The sequence below is a fragment of the Centruroides sculpturatus genome, unplaced genomic scaffold (genome assembly GCF_000671375.1).
Source record: "Centruroides sculpturatus isolate CEXI.00-Female unplaced genomic scaffold, Cexi_2.0 scaffold1203, whole genome shotgun sequence".
Lineage (NCBI taxonomy): Eukaryota > Metazoa > Arthropoda > Arachnida > Scorpiones > Buthidae > Centruroides > Centruroides sculpturatus.
Genome location: NW_019385350.1, coordinates 240,981 through 261,970, shown reverse-complemented (window position 1 = coordinate 261,970; position 20,990 = coordinate 240,981). Strand labels below are relative to the sequence as shown.

General features: G+C 28.5%; 1 protein-coding gene across 2 annotated transcripts in view; it reads right to left on the bottom strand.

Annotated features, from left to right (window-relative positions):
• Positions 1-1,006: 1,006 nt before the first annotated feature.
• Positions 1,007-20,990, bottom strand: part of LOC111637969 (transmembrane and TPR repeat-containing protein CG4050-like) — a 27,658-nt gene continuing 7,674 nt past the window's right edge. The window contains exon 2 of one of the 2 annotated variants that reach the window (XR_002758764.1): positions 1,007-1,649. Coding sequence is in view for 1 of the 2 variants with exons in the window: in XM_023383580.1 (XP_023239348.1) it covers positions 1,434-1,649 (216 nt within the window). In the remaining variant the exon portion in view is untranslated. The remainder of the gene's footprint in view (positions 1,650-20,990) is intronic. The other variant, XM_023383580.1, reaches the window with a different exon arrangement.

The following is a 20,990-nucleotide window of genomic DNA, read 5'->3' as shown; positions in this document are numbered from 1 at the left end:
TCCTAAAAAAATTTAATATATGAAAATTAATAATAATAACTATTTTTTAAAAATATTGATATAATTGAAATATTTAAGTATTTTTGTGAAGTAAACAAATCAATAAAACTATATACAAAATACCACAAAAACAAGTAAAAAGAAGTTTTATTCTAAACAACCAGTGTTTTTTGCTGTGGTGAATGTTGTAAACAAATCATATATAAAAACTTTTTGTTTAAAAAAATTATTTTTCAAAAGTTCTCGTAATCCATTAGAGATGTCATCCATTCCATTTATAGTCATAGTAGAAAAGAAATAAGAAACAATAATTAATGTTCATAAATATATGCAAAAAAAAAAAAAACTCAAACAATTAACATTTATTATGAACATTTCAAATTATTAAAAAATATATCATACCCATTTATATTAGATTTGTTCTTTAAATTGGAATAATTTCAAATTTACAAAATACAGTACTTCATTATTAAACAAAATTTACTAAATGACATTGAAAATCCAACATCTCAAAAAAAAGAACTTGAACATTTAAATGAAATTAATAAAATCATTCAATGAACAGTCTGTTGGATTCATATTCTAATTAGTAGATATACTACAATATCAAGACTTAGAAATAACAAAAAACTATAGAGGAAGAGAGAGAAAGTAATCATCATTCTCTCTGTCTACTTGCCAAGTCAGATATTTACAATGTTCTGTTATCAAACAATCAGCATAGGACAGATGATATCCATTAGCAAATAGTTTAATTGCCATGGTAATGCATATCACTTTCAAAATCAAAATAAATTCAATGATATAAAACAACTGTAAGAAAAAATTATAATCTTGTTATTAAAACTTCAAAAACTTAGGTGAAAGAAAGATAACACAATGAGTAAAATAAATTTTAATATTTTACATAACTTAAATTAGAAATGTATACAGAATGTGGAGAAATAGGAGTGCCTTAAAAAGATTAAGAATGGTATTATATATAAAAATGTAAATGATTCTTGACATAACAAAAAATGTAGTCCATTTATCATAATATTAAAAGAATTGTAAGAACAAAAATTAGATCTCAATGATACAAATAATACATAAATAATCAGCAATAAAGCTTCTGGACAGATGAAGTATAATGACCTATGAAGGTATAATGTTTCTGAGTTACAAAAATAGTATCTTAGAATGACAGTTTATGAAGGAAAATTCTATAATAGCTCATCTGACAAAAATTCATTCAGATTAAAAACATTCTATGATAACTTTTGGTTTTAATATATTGTGCTAATGTAACAAATCAAAGGAGGTTATAAATTATATAATTAAAAGTTGTTCATATAAATCTGTTTACAATCAAATTTACTCAAAATAGCTGAATTATATATTGAATATTATTTAATTTTAAAATGTATAATTACATAACAAACTAAATTAATATTCTAAGCAATTTTACTTACTTTTTGTATAGGAGTTCCCCAAAAATCATTTAAAAATATGTTGCATAATGGTGTAGTTGGTCTAAGATCTTTGTTATCTCTTATAGCTGACATGTCATCAAAAACAAAATCACATTCTAGAGCATTAAAGTAACAAGCACATACTGTTGCAATCAATAATATATAATGTTTTTTATCCTTCCAAAGGTCCATGTTTTTCTATTTTAAAAAAAAATTATATACATAAATGTTAAAATTAATAATTTACTTATATAAGAAAAATCTTAATTAAAAAAATGTTAAGTCATTTTAAATTATACATAAATAAAGAATAAAACAAACTATTTCATCTCTTGATTCATTTCAAAATCAAAAATGAAAAAAATGAAGTGACAATTTTGTTCTTTAAAAGTTAAATTATTAATTAAAAAAATATAATTAAAAATAATAAATTGTATTTACAAATAATAACTTCAATTCATAAAAAGACTACTTATAAAATAGATTTACTAAATAAACAATATTAAATGTGTAAAATATCAAAAATTCTTCATTTTTTGAAAATTTATATTTATTAAAACTTAATCAAATGTTAATTTCTAGTCAAGTATTACTTATTTAATTAATGATATTTTTATGTCACTATCTACTAAAAACTTTAATGACTTCAGAAAAATCTTAATTTTATGTATCTAAGAAAGCAACAGTTCAGAATGAGATTTAAATCTGGAACTTTCATCCAACACATGAGAGTGCATTGTTAATTACTCACTATCTGAATATTCCAAGTTGGAGACTTCACAAATGTATTATTGATTTTAGATTAGTATATACAAGATTTGGCAATTAAAAGTTCCAAAACTATATGAATTTAAAGGAAACTGCATATTAAAATAAAAAAAAGGTGTTTAATATTGTTTAATTTTCTTGAGAAATTACACTACATTTTTTGAGCTTTTAGATTTTTAATCTTGTTTAAATTTCTCTCTATAAATTCTTTACTTTCATTATATTAAATATCTTCTGTATCTTTAAATTCAACTCTTTGGCAATGATTTGATTTTTGAAATAAGATATAACCTTTGAAGCAAGTTATCAGAACAAAGTAGATGATTAACTTCTACAATTCTGTGCTTTGCCTAAAACTTCTTAATTATTGTTTCAAAATAAATGTAGGAGAAAATGACTTTTTCTAAAACTGAGATCTTTTTCAATAAATTGTTTTATTAACTAATTTATCATCATCTGATCTTGTAGAATTACTATTATGCTCTGTCAGATTATATTGATATTAAATAAGATATCATTGCAACTATTGTTAGAATAAAAAATACCATAACTGAATACAATATTAGGAAACATTATATTCAATTTTACTATTTCTCTATATGATAAAAACATCATTTAATATAAGTTTTATTATTTCTAATAGATTTCCTAAGAATCTTATGTTTTAAAAATCGTAAAGATTTGTTGTTCATTATTACATAAATATTAATTTTAACTGTTTTCCTCTATTTTTACAATTCTATTCTTTTTATTAATTTCCTTTCTATTAGAATGCTGAATAAGAGAACATTTGAAAGCAAAACAATAATCCATTGCAAGAAGTGCCAAATCAGATTCTCCTTATAGAAGGAATAGATGTTTCCTTGCTATTGTTTAAATTACTTTCATATTTCTATAAAATTTTTATTTCAAAATGTTCTTTTTTATAATGATTTATAAATAAATAAATCTTATATCATCAAAATTTACTTTTAAGAAGTCAGAATTTCAATTTCAATTTATTCACTTGAAAATTAAATTAAAATTAATATAGTGATATTCCATTAACCTGGAATTGTCAGGACTGATGTGGTTTCAGGTTATTGAATATGCCGACTTATTAGACAGTGGAAGTTTTTCTGATTTTTTTCGATCCCCTGGACACAAATTTACATAACTTTGCATATAAAACTGTATAAATCTGCCTTTATGATTGTTTAATACACTATTTCATTTCAGGCTATTCTAACAAGAACATTCTCTTCTTACTTTGTGCTTTGTACACTTTTATTGCCTATAGATGTACTTTGATAATTAGAGTATGTCTGTAGCTGTTTCCATGATAATTATTGAGTCCAAGTAAATATTTCTGCTTCTCATATCAAACCTATGCATTAAAAGTCTTTAGAAAAATCATGCATGAGCTAACTGGTTTTACCTAGCACAGCATCATGTCATTTTAGCATTTGTCATCTCTAAAAGCAGAACCCACACCCCTTTCCAAGAACTGCACATTTTGAGTTCTTTTACATAAAAAATCTTAACTTCAGATATACCCAGTACACCAATAACCCCATTGACAAGTTCAACATGCCAGCTTATCAAGTTTGCCAACATACCAGATGCCAGGTTAACAAAATTTTACCATATAATAAAATATCATGTTTTTGTTTGTTAAACTTGCATATTATAAATGGTAATTTATAACAATAAGTTTTATATGATATATTATATTGTTCTCCAAATTTATAATTTTTATTCTGTTCTCATAATATTAAAAACTATAATACATTCTAAATATTTAGAATTTTATGTACATTGTCCTTTTAATGTCCGATTCTTCTTTTGGTTCATTCACTAAACATTCAATTTCAACAAAATTTATTATACTCAATACAGAAATTCCAAATAAATTCTAATGTCTACATATCTTGAGTTCAACAAGTCTGGTATTATAAGAAAAGAAGACACTCTCTAACGAATGTCTTCTTTTCTCATAATTGGCAATCAATTTCTTTTGCCTCCATTTCTTCAATATTTTCCTACCTTTGCACTGAACATTCCTCATAGAAAGATGATTAGTCATAACTCATGTAAGATCTAAATTCATTTATAGAAGATACAGTCGATCCCCCTATAACACTGTTGATTATTCCGTTTTATATGAATTCCATGTTGTAAAAGATACTCTAAACAAAACATGGAGTTTTGAGAAAAATAATTACAGAAAATTATTCTTTCTAAACACTGAACTTTATATTGTAGAATTTTGATAATACATAAGTATTAATAAAAATTCACACAAGTTTGTAACCATTATTTCAAAATTTTTGTCTAAAAAAATATCAGTAAACTTTTACCAATTAAATTTTTAGGCAAAATTTTAAACAACACTATTGTTTATTAATCATTCTATTTGAAAATTTTTGAAGTGACCAAATATAGGCCTAACCTTATTTTTTTACTTCAGTTTGCAAGCAAAAGATCAGTTTTGGTGTTAAAATTAAAGCACACATCATATGTTAACACCAAACCAGATTTTTACTTCAGTTTGCATTAATTTTTGGGGTGTACAGTACACCTTGTCCATCTTATTCCTTTACAATTCAAATCATACAACTACCATCATCATCACTTTATTTTAAAATATTTCATATCAATGTAATATTTTTCTTTTTTAAACTAATTTTCAGATTTTCCTACTTTATTGCCATAATATATTTTAATCTTTTCTGATTTTACAAAATTAAACTATACATACTTAATGTATACTACTATGCTGCATATCAATATAATTAATTAAATAATTATTGCATTTGCATAAACAATATAAATTGTTTTAAATTAAATAATTTTAAAACAATTAATTATACATAATAATTTATGTAAATTATGTTTCCTAAAATGCAATGATACTCAAAAGCCTCATAAACATGCAGTTTAGACAAAATTATGGTATATTACTAATATATTTCTATATATATTGTGACAAAATAGTTTCTATAATATAGTGATAGACAGCACGCTAATCATTTGTTACAAAAACTTTTACCATCTATTAGAAAACTATTGTCGAAAGCGTCAATTTAGTGACATACGTGTGTAATTTAACGCTTATATGGTAAAAGTTTTTGTGACAAAATAGTTTAATAGTCATAGGTCAACATTATGTTAAAAACATTAAAAGAAGAATTGTTTAAGTAGCAATTTTGCCAATCTCTTCCTTGCAATAATTATATATATATATATATTTTTTTTTTAACATTAAAATCTCTGAATGTTTCAGCCAAACCTAAGGTATCTTCTTTACTGGAATATTCTCTATTGCAATTAATATCCTGAGTCAGATTCTCACTTCCATACATTATATATATAAAACATTTGTTTTCTCAAATAATTGGTTATATATTGAATTCTAATGTGTGACTGTTCATTTTATATTATTAGGTTGCTAAAAATTCATGATACTTTTTGAGAGCTGATAGTTGAGACATTAGACAAAGTAAAAATTATTAGCATTGTAAGAATCAATGATTATTATGAAAAAAAACCTTGAGTTGCATTCATTACAAAAAGTCTATTAAGATTATTTAAATTTCCTTTAATTTGTCTCATTAAAAAAATAGAAGAAGAAAAGTTGCACTTTTGATACTTGTTTCCTTTCTTCAATCAAAACGGGAAAATTGCCATATAAACAGCACAATAAATATATAATGTTTATGGTGAGGGTAATGTAGCAGATCAAATGTTCAAAAGAGGTTTGCTAAATTTAAAATAGTAATTTTGACCTTAAAGATGCTCCATGCTCAGTATGATCAGTATTTATTATAGAGGACCAGATCAAAACATTATTGGATAACAACACCTATTACACAACTCAAGAGATAAAAGACAGTGAAGTCAAACAGTACCATATTTGAACATTTAAAGAAGCTTGGATATGAATCATTACAACATTTAGATACTGCATGATTTAGGTTAAAAAGAACTTCCTGGAGCATATCTCCATTTGTGATTCGCTTCAAAAATGGAGATGACCCTCTTCTGAAACATCTAGTGACAGGTGATTAAAAGTGGATTGCTTGTAACATCAACTGAAAATAATTGCAGAGCAAGTAAAATGAACCACCAATAAATACTTTAAAGATCAGCTTTCATCTGAAAAGTCATGCTTAATGTCTGATGAGATCATAAAGGAAAACTGTACTACTTCCACAGAATCAAACAATCAACTCTGATAAGTATTGTTCCTAACTGGATCAACTGAAGATAGCAATTGATGGAAAATGTCTGGAATTGGCAACAGAAAAGACATTGTGAATTTAGGGAATCAAGCTTAATGTTAATATACAGTAACAGCAAAATTGTGATAAGTAATAGACATTTTTTAAATTAAAACAAGAAACCAATCATTGATGTCCATCATTGTCTTAATTTTTTCAGTTACTGTATTTATATAGGTTTTTGAATGTTTTTTATTTTACAAATAGTTTTTTTGAATATCTAAAACTTAATCATTCTGAGTAGGGTTTCTGAAACGGGATTCCGGGATCCCGGTTGTTTTTTTAACCCGGGAAATATCCCGGGAAATCCTGCAAATTTCTTAAAAATTCACTTTTTTTCTTATTTTTTGTTAAGGTTGAGGAGTTTTGCAAATAGAAAGCATAATTAACTCATTCACTGCCAGAATACATTTGTATTTATTAATTTTAAACCTACCTATTAGTTTTTTTAAATTTTTGCTCGTTATAGCATGTCACAAATGGTCAATAATCAATATATAGCTTATTTGTGGCATGACTATAAAAATTCTTTACTTGTCGGAACCTGTAATATCTGGAATAATTGTGCTTACGCTGTCTTGAGTTTTAACCATGCCCAGTAGCTTCAATAAATGCCTGACGCCAGATTGTGCAAATTGGGCAAGGATACAAACGAGTACAAAGTCTGCAAGTATGAAGTTTTTCTTCATAAACCTGATTATTAAAGCCAAATGAATTGCCGAATTATCGAGCTCTAAGCTTGATGCCGCTATTAAAGCAGCCAAGGTAGACAAATCAAGAATACTAGAGAGCGAAAGAAGTACTACAATCTCGAAAACGAACTCGAAAGCTTCCAGGCTACAGGTGAAAAAACACATAATATCTGTCTTCTCTTAAATGCATTAAACACTATTCCAATCACATCAATTGAATCGGAAAGGGCATTCTCGGTGGCAAGACTTTTCATTACTAAAATAAGAATTAGAGTGAGTTATCGGAGTATTGACCATCTTTGCTTTTTAAAATCTTATAAAAGTTTGCAATATTTTGTATTATATTTTATTTAAAAAACGAAAATTACCTTCTAAATTAGAAGTTCATTTTTTTAATTTTTAACTCAATTCAAAACATTTTTTTTGTTGTTGTTGTATGCAGTTTCCAGCAAACTTTAATTAATTTTTTTCTATTTGTGAAAATTTCTACGTTATTTAAAGGTAATTTTTATTATAGGCCTATAGACCTAACACAGCATTATTAATATGATTTTGGAGGTTACAAAACTTTAAAATTACTTTAAAAAATGGAAAATAATTATATCATTTGATTTCAAGATATTTTGTATACCTTAAAAATAATTAATTCTATCCCGGGATTTCCCGGGATCCCGGGAAACAGTTCACTTTTATCCCGGGATCCCGGGACAAGCAAAATACCGGGAAATGAGAAACCCTAATTCTGAGTGTTCAAAAATATTTATTTAAAAAACAGTAAAGAAATGATTAATATATAATTTCTTTCTCTCTCAAAATATTGAAAAAATATAAAATAATTATATATTTTTTCAATAATGTTATTTAATTAAAAATAAAAGTATTAAGTCAAAATAAATATTTATTCTTACAAAATTTTTCTAAATGAAGTTACTATACAATTTTATTAAAGTACAATTAAACTATCATGAGTCAACACTTACATAAATCTTTATATGACAGATTCTAGTTTGTCAAATGCCACCAGGATAATACAAGCTTGATATTCAATAAGAGGACTGCCTAACATTATACATAATGATTTCTACACAGAAAACTATTACACTATATAAAAACAGCAATACATTCATTGGCTGTTAAACTATATTAAAGACCAATATTTGCATAATATTTAATAAAACTAAATAATACAAGATTAACTGCATAGATATTACATTTGAATGTCCTGGAGCTATGTTATAAACTGATAACTGATATAAACTGAAAAAAGTTGCTCTGTCTTTAAAATGTTTCAAAATTAAAGATTAGTTTTAACAATCAAATCCTTGTGCTTTCCAAAAAACAATATATTATTACTGGTACATTTGTAATGTTTATGATTATTATTAAATCCTGAAAGTAATGTTGCTGGTGTCCTTTTAACTACCAGAATTTTTATTACTATACCATTTACACTTAAAAAAAAGTTTATCCAGCAAAATATTCAAAATTTTCATTATCTGAAGATAAAATATTTTACTGCTTCAGAAGATTACAAAATTAATTTGAAATTAGTTTAGCATGAATCAAGTTATGAAATTATAATCAGAATTCACTTTATTCAATTCAATAATTAAAATACACCTTTCAAAACTCATAAAATGTATACTCTAAGTAAAGAGTTATGGCTGAACTGTAAATTAAAGACCTTTCATGATATATTACTACTGAAGCAAAAATCAGACCCATCATTTTCATAGAGTTTAATTTTTAGTTCTATTAAGAAGTTGAAAAAAAGATCTCATTAAAGGAATACAATTTTTTATGATTATTCTTGGAAATACAAATTTAGTTTTATGATTTTTGAACATTAAAAAATATCTAAAAATAAAGAAAAAAAATCTGAATCTTTAAATGAAAGATTCTTAATTATATGTCAAACAGATATCTGTTTCATTTAATAAATTATTGATGACTTGAGTAATTTCAAATGATACAAATGACTTTGTTTAATTGTATCAATTCATTTAGTATTAATATAATATTAATATTGTTAAATAATGATAATTGTTTAATATTGTTATAATTGCAATTATAATATCCTGTAATGTACAAACATTGAGTAAATTTTTTATGCACTCCATTCATCTCCTTTTCAATGGCAGAAGGCAAATTGATAACAGATTCACAATTAAACTGAATTAGTTCATAATGAAGTCAAAGCAACATCATATAGTCTACAGATATCAATCATCTTTAAAGTAAAGTAAAAAAATAAATAATTTTAAATTCAGAAATTCAATACGAATAATTCTTAAAAAATGAATGTAAAGTGTATTTTTACAAATTAAGTAAATCTTAATCCATTATATGATCACTATGATTATTCAATAAAATAAGAAGCATGTGAGTAAATGTAAAAATTAGCTGTATTTAGCTTTATATTACATAGATATTAAGAGAAGCACTAATTTTGTTTAACTCCTATTAGAGACAAACCAAAAGGGAGCTGCCTCGAAATCAACTTTTGGAAAAGAACAATTTAAAATATCACTGATGTTAGTAAATTAAAAACTGCCATATAAATTATTCTAATCTGATTAAAAACAGACATTAAATTTTGATGCTATTTTATAATCAATTATTACAAAAATGTCCAAGTTCCATAATTTCATGTCATTTATATAAGAGTTATTCAGCAAGGAAGTGACAATATTTTTACAGCATGTTCTAGAGTCCTAGAGGATTCAAAAATGTCTTATAAACATAGCCCTTCAAATGCATTGTTTTCATGTTGGAAGTCAAAGTTCAGACTAGCTATCCCTTAAATCAGTGTTTTTAAACCTTTTTTATGTCATGGCACACTTGAACCTATAATTAAATTTCTGCAGAAAAAATTTCCTCAGAATAAATCACATGATTTAAAGTTGTGTTGGTAAACATTCCATCTTCACATTACTTGCTACTTAACCTAAGTGTTTTTGTCTATATTTTTATGAATTACATAAAACAGTATTGTTCTTTAAAATAGCAGCAGGTTACAACAATAGTTATTTAAATTAATAATTTTTATTTACATGAGAAAAGCAATTATTAAGTTTTAAATTGCATTTAAAAGTGGCAAGATAATTGCCTTTAGAAATAGCAGGATGTTGGGCAGGTTTATAAGTTAAAATAATTTGAACTAAATATGGGGAATTATATCGATAAATACATCTTTGATTAAAAGAAAATTTCATTTTAAGCCAAATAACTCAGTGTTATGCACATACTGTATAATTTTGCTTACAAATATATATTTTTTCTACATTATGTATATGTTTATTTATTATAACAATGAAAAACTTCTATAATCAATTTAAAGAGGTTTTAATTTTGACATGTACACTTATTGTTTTATGGGCTTTTTTCAAAAATAATTTGTTTAATAACCTTCAAAAATTTTTGCGGCACACCTATGATCCTTTCGTGGCACCCCAGCTGAAAATCATTACCTTAAATTCTTCCATGCTGAAACAATGCATTTGGATGACTATGTTTATAAGACATTTTTTTAATCTCCCAGTATACTCCCTCAATCAACAGTCCCAATTATAATTTATATTTGTAGATTTTGTTGTATATCTAGATTCAAATCTATAGTCTAGTGAAGAAGGAGTATCTTACTCTTCTGAGTGACAAATTATAATTTAAAGTAGTAAAATTGAGATGATTTAAAACAAATTTCACACAAGCATCGACACAAAAACCTTTATAATGCAGCCTTTTAATTCAATTTTCTAACATTTTTGGCCAATTTTGACGACGTATTGATTATATGGAAATAAAAACCAGTAATCCAACAATTTATCAGAGACATCATTTCCAACAAGTTCAGCCTAGAACTTGAACTAGAGCAAGAGAATGACAAAAGTATGCATTTTCTAGACATAGCAATAGAAATAGAGAAAGGAGGGGAAATCACAACAAAAGTTTACAGAAAGATGACGTATAACCCACTGTTATACCATGGAACTCCCACGACCTGACACGTTATAAAATAGCAGCATTCCGGGCACTTATAAAGAGAGTGTACACACACTGCAGCAAACCACAAGACAGAATTAAAGAATTAGATCACATCAAAGAACTAGCTAGGCAGTGCAATATCTACCAGAATACAATAAAAGCCATTATTAACAAAACAAGAATAGACAATAAAAAACGTAATGAGCAGAAAAGAATAAAATAATACATGGTAATGAAATACACGGCACCTTTAAGCAATATTTACAAAGAAATAGGAGCAGCAACAAACAAAAAAATAATTTTTAAAAGGAATCCCACAGTATACCAAATGCTATGCACAGACAAGGAAGACCAGAGTTTGATTCAGGAGTATATAGAATACCAGTACAGTAGAACCTCGAAAACTCGGCTCTCGATAACCCGGCACTCCGGATAACTNCTATGCCTGGAGTACCTGCAGTTGCCTATCGGACCGCCATCAATCATGTACCTTCTCAACGAGTACACGTTTGTCGTAAAGAAAACAAACCTCCACCGATATCCGACAGACGAACAAGCAGACCGTCTCGCCCTGTTAAAGTCCAGCAGACATCTACCCCACTTCGGTTTCTCGACAACTTGCATAAGCGCCAGTCGTGTTGCCAGCTCCTTTTACTTTTCAAGCCAAAAAGTTTTCTAAAAACTAGCCCAAACGTAGCATACTACAAAAATATTCCTTTTCGATAAATAAACCGCGATATGACGATAAAATGAAAAGAAACCATCAATATTTGCAGAAAAAAGAATTTATCTAATTACGAAAGTGAAGACACCGTCGTTACTGTCGATGACAAAACAAAGCTTAGAAAAACTTCAGTACTGTAGAACCCCTCTAGTCCGCCCTCGGCTAGTCTGTCATTCCGGTTAATCCGACCGTGGTCGGAGTCGAGAAATTTGTCCCGACTCGTCGGTGACTCACCGTCCGTAGCGTTTTTCTGTGTTCGTTACAGTATATGTTTTACATTGTGTGTATATGTACAGTTTTGTGTGTGTTTTCAACATGTCAGGAGTGAAACGTAAACACGTTACTCTTTTATTAAATGAAAAATTAGCAGTGCTACAAAGACTGGACAAAGGGGAAGATTGTTTATTTTAGTTTTTTTCTGATAATCCGACCTTTTTTGCGTTCCGACCATACCCCCAGTCCGAAAGGTGACAAATTAGAGGGGTTCTACTGTATATTCAATACTGTATCATTTTAGACACAACGTTAACATCTGTCCAAGAAAGACTTCAAGAAATCAAAACTTATGAACAAAATACGGTTTCTTTTTAAACCATTTAAACGGAGTAAGAAAACATTGAATTGTACATCGTAGCACTATGAAATACATAAAAATTATTCATTAAATGCTTATTATTATTTTTGTTTACATGAGAATAATAATAAAAGTAACGTAACGTATTTAAACTTGAAATTAGGAAATATTTAGTACAGGGAAAATTATTAAGAAATTTTTTTCAAATTTTAAAACAGATTTGAACAATATTCGTTAGAAATATGATCACAGTAATCGGTACAATGGAATAAGCAGATGTCATTCGTAACCAATCACAGTACGCACCTAAGCCATATTTTACCAATTGTATTGCATTCACCATTCTCGGCACAAAAGATTTTTTATTAACTCTCCCTTACTTCCAGGATTTCAAATAATTAAAAATGCATTTTGTTTGGTACAACTTTCATTTTTCCTTACGTATTTTGAATAAATTTTTTAATGGCACTTTCATTATTTTTTCAAAATAACATTTGTATTTTTGAGAAATGCACGGCATTTATATACAGTAATAGTCTTATCAGGACCTTTTTTCATACTTTACCTAAATAGCATTTGCCATTCTATAGAATGCCTAGGTATTACAGTATATACAATGCCTAGGTATTACAGTATATACAATGCCTAGGGAAAGTATGTAATAATTCTCATTTTTCATACATTGCCTAAAAACGCCGGGCATTATATACAATGCCTAGGTATTCCATAGAATGCCGGCTTTTCATACTTTGTCGGTAACGTGTATATTGGTACAAGTACCATTATAGATTGATTTTATTTATATACAAGCCTGTGCATGTAAGAAAATTCAAAATTTATAACATTCCAGAACAAATGTCAGTTTTAAAATAAGAATCATTCGATTTTTATGTTCCTGGCAATGGCCTTTCAAAATGGCCAAAAACATTAGAAAATTGAATTAATAGGTTGCATTATAAAGGTTTTTGTGTCAATGCTTGAGTAGTAATTAAATGCAGTCAAAGAAGAATACAAATTTCACTCGCTCAATTTTGCATTTTAGAATACTTATGTAAGGTTGTCCAAACTATCCTTTACTTTTAAATTCCTCTTAAGTAAATTTAGTTAGGTAATCATAAATATATTCAACATTTTATTAAAAATATTATTTGTATTGTGTTCTTGCAATAATTGCAACACCCATAACGATATGCTCAATCTTCAAGAAAGGACAATGCAATAGTAGCTCTAGTACTAATAAAAAATTACTTTTATAAATGACAATATCACAAGAACACGTATTTAGAACTTGTTAATAATAATAATATTATTATAATAATATAATAATAATAATTATACTCTGGTCCAACATAGTACACAGCCACCAGTGTGAACCGAGTATAACTCACAAAACACATAATAATAATAATAATAATTTTTTTTATCATCATCACATATAAAAATCTCAAATCCAATGTTTATTTTTGTGGCGTAGTAAACACTAGTATTGTATTTTATTCCAAAGACACATGGCAAATTTTCCATCAAATTCCTTTATTAATTGACTAATAAAGGAATTTGATGGAAAATTTGCCATGTGTCTTTGGAATAAAACACAATACTAGTGTTTACTATGCCACAAATATAAAACAGGACACGGTTTCAAAAAGAAAATCCAATGTTTAGTTAAAAGCAAACAAATTTTACTTTTGCTTTAATATCTTGATTCTTCATCTACCAATACATACTAAAAGACTTAAATTTCCTAGAATATTTAAAATCTCAATAAATGAAGAACCTAGAAGCACAGGCAAGAATAAAGTTTGTTTATCCATAATTAATTACACAAATTTTTGAAATGAATGAATTAACATCTGAAAAAGATTTCTTTCAATTAAAGATGATAAGAAATCCTTTTAATAATGTTAAATTGTAAAAATATATTTTAATACCTTCATTCACATTTAAAATATCTCTTTAAAAAATTTATTTTCAAATGAAATATCACAAAGACATTTTAAAAAGAGTACTTAAATCTTCTTTTGCAGAATATTAATTTTCATACTGCTTTATTGATTTAGAGTGATAATGTATATCTTTATACTATATAATCGAACAAATGTTTCAAATTGCGTTAAAAAAATTTTTAATTTTTTACGCAATTTTTTAAAATATTCAAATTTTATTATGATTGTGCGTAAAAAAATTTTTTTTAAATTTTTTAAAATTTTTTTACGCACAATCATAATAAAATAGTACTTGTTTCATTCAAAATACTTGATTTAATTGAGAATTTTATTCAACTGTTTAAATAAAAATCAGAATCTTTACTATGTTAATTATCTTTCTACACTTTTAAGTGTTTGTTCATTGAAATTTTTGTAATGTATATAATATTAATATATTTATGAACAATATCAGACAAAATAGTATATAAAATATTTCTTAAGCATATTGTACATATCCTACACTTAACTTCATTGTGTTATTTTAAAATTCAAGATTAAAACTCATACATGAATTTTAAATAAATTAATGATAAATCCTTGCAAATTAAAGTTTTTTAATGTGCTGATCAATAGCATCAAAAGGCAATTCTGATTATCTGTAAACTATTATAGATAAATATAATTGCAAAAATTTAACCAATTCTACATCAAATATTTTTGATTTACATTTGATAGAAACTGTACTGGAAACAAACAAAAACCAAAACTTTGTCTTTTTGTGACAACTTTGATTTATCCTGGATTAATACATGACTCATTTATACACTGAGATTATGTGGCTAGTGTTAATTTTGCCCATTAAATATAGAAGAGATCAATCCATAATCATATCAGTTGGGTAGGTAACAAAATATCAATTCAAATTACTATCTAGCCAACACCAAATTATTATTGTACATGAGGAAATGTAAACAATAATCTAGGCTGATAGCAAAAATAAATTTAAATGCTGCCTTTATATAAAAATTTTCCTTCTATAAAAAATTATTCCGACAAACCTTTGTTACAGAAGTAAGTATAATATATTCAAAAATTTTACGCAATTAATAAATTACATTTCATAAAAATAAATCGTTCTTTAAAAAGTACTTTAAGCAATTACTAGGATTATTTGATAGAAAATTGCATGGAAACAGATTTAAAGTCTAGAAAAATGGATATATGAAATTTGATTTAGTAGTGACAGACTTAAAATATGATCGCTACTTTTGGCATTTGGCCAAGTGGTCTACTAGGTGTGGTTTCATTGTGATGTAAACCTCTATGGGAACTCTCATTTAAGCACTACTTCTTATGTCTTGAACTTTTCTACTCAAGAAAAAAAATCTTTGAACGAAATTACATTTAAAAATAGTCTTCAACTGATAAGTAAATTCTTATTTTTGAAATTTCCAAAAGTAAGAATTTAAGTACAAATGCACTCTAAAAACCTCAAATTATTGAAATTCCATGAATAGATCATTAAATTAGAATAAATTAACATCAGAAAGTCATCAGTTCTTTTCTTATGCTCAAAACTGGTCATACAGCTAAAACTGCTTAATTAAAATATTTTAAAAGTAAATCCTAGTTCTAAACGACCAGTAAGATCATCATTAAGAGGTTAACATCTAGTTATTAATATTTTGTATATGCAACATTCTTGTATTCTTGAGTTTTAGGTATTCCTATAATCTAAAAAGCAATGCAAATTTGAAAAATATGAGTGTCTCTATCCAAAAAAACATATTTAACATCCGTAAAATTGGCATATAAATCACGCTGATCTCCTCCTAGATAATTTCCAAATGGTACAATTAAAAAAATAAGAATACACATATCAAATGCGTCCTTGATTAAATTCAAACGTTTGACTGGCGAGCAGAACGATAATGATTTAACTGCATCCTTCAAAAACGTAGACGATGTCAGTTGACAACGTGAAAAGATAATTAATACTAATTGTTTGAGAAGAACACTATCCTGTCACAGGCTAGATCACCTTCGATACTCCGCGAGACACGCAAATGCTGCTATTTAAAGTCAATTTCCTTGTTGTCAAAGTCGGTACCTATCATTAACCTAATGCATGTGGCCAGAAATAGGTGTTCTCTAGACGATGTGACAGTTATACTAATAATATATAGCTTTAAAACTAAACAACCCGAAATACCAGACTCCATAATTATCAACTGGAGCAATCGTCAACTGGTATAACTGCATGCTGCTTAACGGTTTAAAACGTAGGGCGGGGGGAGGAAAATTATATTTTGTTATTTCTAACGTTTATAAAGAATCGAATATTTAATCTCAAAAATTTCGTTCAGTTTTTTTAACTTGTAGACAGATACTTAATGCATCAATAAGCGAAAAACCGACTCGTGAGTAACGATAGTTAAAGCGTATTGTCGAAGGAGTGCCCATTTTGAAAAATCATTCTTCATTCATAATGACCCCACTTCCCTTCCACCCATGATTTAATCATATTTAATGGATGTAAACTTTAAAGTCGGCCATTCGTTACCTTCCTTTTCTTTAACAATCGATGTTAAAAACGCGACCTTCTCCGGCATCCTCCAATAATCTAGTCTATGGCACAACAAATTCCCGTACATGTCAGAGCTTAAAAGATCCGGATGATGGTCTACAAAAGTCTTTTACGTCCGGAAAGTTGGGACATCCGAACAAACGCCCCGAGCTTTAGACATCAGGCAGTAGGAAATGCGGTTTTAGGAGGCAAAGCAGCATCGGCTGCGAAACACTACCCCGGAAAAGATATACAGTAACCTATACATTAATGGATTGTACAGTACATCACGTACGGTCATTGTCTCGGTAGGTAATGCGAAGACATTACCTTCCAGTTACAAGAAATTGGATAAATTTTTAAGTGACGAGAGTTGGAATCCTTCCGTTTCGGACCATAAAATCCGTTACGGTTCCAGATACTTAAAATTACAACATAAAATCAGTACGGAATCGAAATGTCTAAATACTTTCGAAGCATATTTGCGTTCAAATTACATTACATTTAGTTCTAAAATTTCACTTTATCATATAACCTACTCGAGAAACAAAGCGCAGCATCTTATAGTTTAATGAGCATCTGATACTCTAAAGAAACGAGCACTTTGTCACACTACTGAACCGATACTTGGATTACTCAATAAGACAAGGTATAAACTAGTTAGAACTGTGTATTCAATACTTTAATGAAGTATTTTTAAGTTACTTCCTCAAAATTTTAATAACGTAATTAACAAAAAAAAAGCACGAGCGGGTGTTAATTTCTTTTACGTCACTGTCAACAATCCTTCCGTATCGAGGCACAAAACGATGATTAAAACAATATCGAGAGGGACGATCGATTAAAATGTACTCGAGTAATTTATATTAAAAGAAAGCTCGCATACTTTTCTTAATCGAACGAAAACAGACGAAGCGTGCTTTAAATAGATGACGCGTGCTGAATTTTATCACGGACGAGAACAATGCATCCGCATTTATTGCAATTAAAACGATAACGGGAGGTGGCAGAGGAGGGCGGCGAAGTTAACTATAAAAGTTTTCCCGAAGACGACGATAAGAAAAATGTTCCCGATCGGTTCGCAATAAACAAACCTCGAAACGAACGAACGTATAACCTATATTAATGAATTCCGCCTATCGTAATTCACGGAAGAAGTAACGAGAGATACGAAAAATATCGGGATTTTAATTAGATGCCCGAGTGACAACGAATCCATTCCAGGCGAAAATAATAGCTTCCCTTCCAAAATTATTATTCCCGAGTATTTGTTAAAATTCTGCTACAGTATGCAAATTAGTACTGCCGCTAATGCTTCGAATTTCTCCAACAGCGCACATTTTTGTAAAATGCGACGACGAGCTTAAGCAACACGGACAAATTGAGAAATTAAGCATTTATGAGTGAGCATCTAAATACTAACAGGAACGAGCATCTGGAATACTTCATCGGCACTTGGGCTCTTCTTCATTTAACACAGCACACTTTTACATTTTTGTGAATGTGTAACATCTTTGTAAATCCTTAAAGTATCTAAGCATTTGGGTAAATGTATGACACACTCGAGACATCTTTTTTTGAGGGTAACTTCGACTTTCCGAGCATGCGTACTGGCAGGATCATGCCTAGAAAGTTAACGAGGGATGAAGCGAATCCTTATCATTATCATTCTATTCTAGTCGAGTTCTATCCAATATTTCAATCTACGTCACGTACGGACACAACTTAGTCGTCGTCTAAATAACGATTCGCTAATAAAATTCGGAGAGAATAAATCGAAATATAAATTCCTAGCGACGCTGACGGAAGCCAGAGGAGAGAAAATCCGAGTTACGTAACAGCTATCGACGTCGGTAACTAATTTTTTTTTTTTTTTTGTCGAATGAAAGCGCGGAGTAGAGTTGCACGACGGACGTGCCACGTGACTACCGTGTCGGCCAATGGTGGCCAGGGATTTGCTTACCTGGAATTTCAAAAGTTTACTTTTTCTACTTGGAGTGATCAAAACGAATTACGTGTTTGCATTCGTCCGCCCGATGCAGTGCCTGGTCCTACGTTACGTGCGGCGGGAACGACACGCGGGACAAGTCTACTGAGCTTCAGTGGGTGAGACGCGTCACCTCCCGACAGACGAGATCGAGAGATACGCAACACTCTCCACACATCCCTTACAATGTGCCTTCGCATCAAACTCGAGAATGTAATGTTAAAAATTCATCCAAAAATTAATTATTTAACGAAGGAGTCGTTTCTCAAATAAGCGACAAGTGCTTCGGAATTGCAAGAATCGAATTAAATTTCCCAGATATAAAAATGATGCTGTCATTTTTATTAATTCTGCCTGAAAAATCGAGAAGCAAAATTTAAATTTCGAAAAATTGTAAAAATCCTGCCGACAGATGGTGTTAGTCACCCACTTCGGCTCGAATTAGGTTCATTTATAATGAAATGCTATCTTAGATAATTTTTCATTTTTTAAATGTAGGTTAATATTTTATAACATTTACATCTTATAAATTAACAAACCTGACTCCGATTCTTTCAGCATTATTTATAAGCCGAATACAGTCTTCCTCCATTTTACAAAACATGTAAATGAATTAATCATGTATTCCCTTATACTAGAAAATTATTAACAGCGCACACTATCGTGAATATATTCATGTTAAAAGTATAAATGCGTGGTATATTCTTAAATTACTTTGCCACACAATATTTTTTGGCAATTTAATTCTTTCAATTATTTATCATTCCCTGGTATGATTAAAACCCAACTGTATACTGTAAATACTTGGCAAATATAATTAATAAAACATAATTAACTCAATGCATATACATATATTCAAAGAATAATGCATTTTTCTTCATATTCCATACTTTTACTTAATTTCCATACAAAAGTGTAAATTGCATCTTAATTAACATTTAAAGTAAATCATATCTAATCCTTTAATATATTTTGCCACTATTGCAGACGTTAAATAATAAAAAAAAACTAAGACAGAATCTGAGATAATAAATCTTTTCGTAATTCAATATTGCGAAATTCTTAAGATTCTTTTGTAACTGCAACATATATTTTTTTCTACAAAAAACTTCTATAAATGAATTCTAATTAACTAAGTTAATTAATCAATATAAAAGATATTTANTCACAAAGACATTTTAAAAAGAGTACTTAAATCTTCTTTTGCAGTTTTTTAACCCCATTCCCGATAACCCGGCATTTTCACAAACTCGGCCACCCTTCGGTCCACATTAGGCCGAGTTTTCAAGGTTCTACTGTACAAGACAAAAGAAGACAAAAAGAGCTATACTACATCAGGGCCACAGGGAGACCTTTAAAAGAAAGACAAAGAGCATGAAAGGAATGTGCAGAATGAGCAACCAGTCACTATGCTAGCAATGTATGCCATAGTAGACCGACAGAAGTCACTGTGGATTGGCAAATAATACAAAAGATCCAGGACAAGAGGCACTTGAAATATGAAGCATGGCAGATATATAAGACATACCAAGAAGGATTAGCAATAAATTTTAGAGAGTCCAGTAAAATAGCAGCAGTGTTGAAAGTGAACCTAATTTGAATATTATATCAATCCATACGTTTCTATATTCAACGGTTGACTCAACAGTGAATTTTCCGTTGAGTCCCTCCGTTGAACGATCTGACGTCACGTTTTGCAGAAAAAAGAAACGCTTTCGTTGAGAGGTCGCTTTTCAAGATGGCTGACTTAAGTAACGAGAAGGTGGCGATTGTGACTGTTTTGCTAAATAATTAAAGTAACTCGCTTAACCATTATTCGAATAAATCCTTTTATTCAAATGAATCCGTATCTGTATCATTTTTTTTGTATACTGGGTCTTTTTTTAATTAATAATTTTAATTAATTTCTTGAATATTTATATCATTAGGAAGACTTAGCGGGCCAAATATCGGTCGTAATCAATTTTGGACAAATGAAAAAATCTTAATATTTCAATATTGACCAAATTATCCAACATAATCGTGCAATCACGTGTTTTATCATATACAGATTG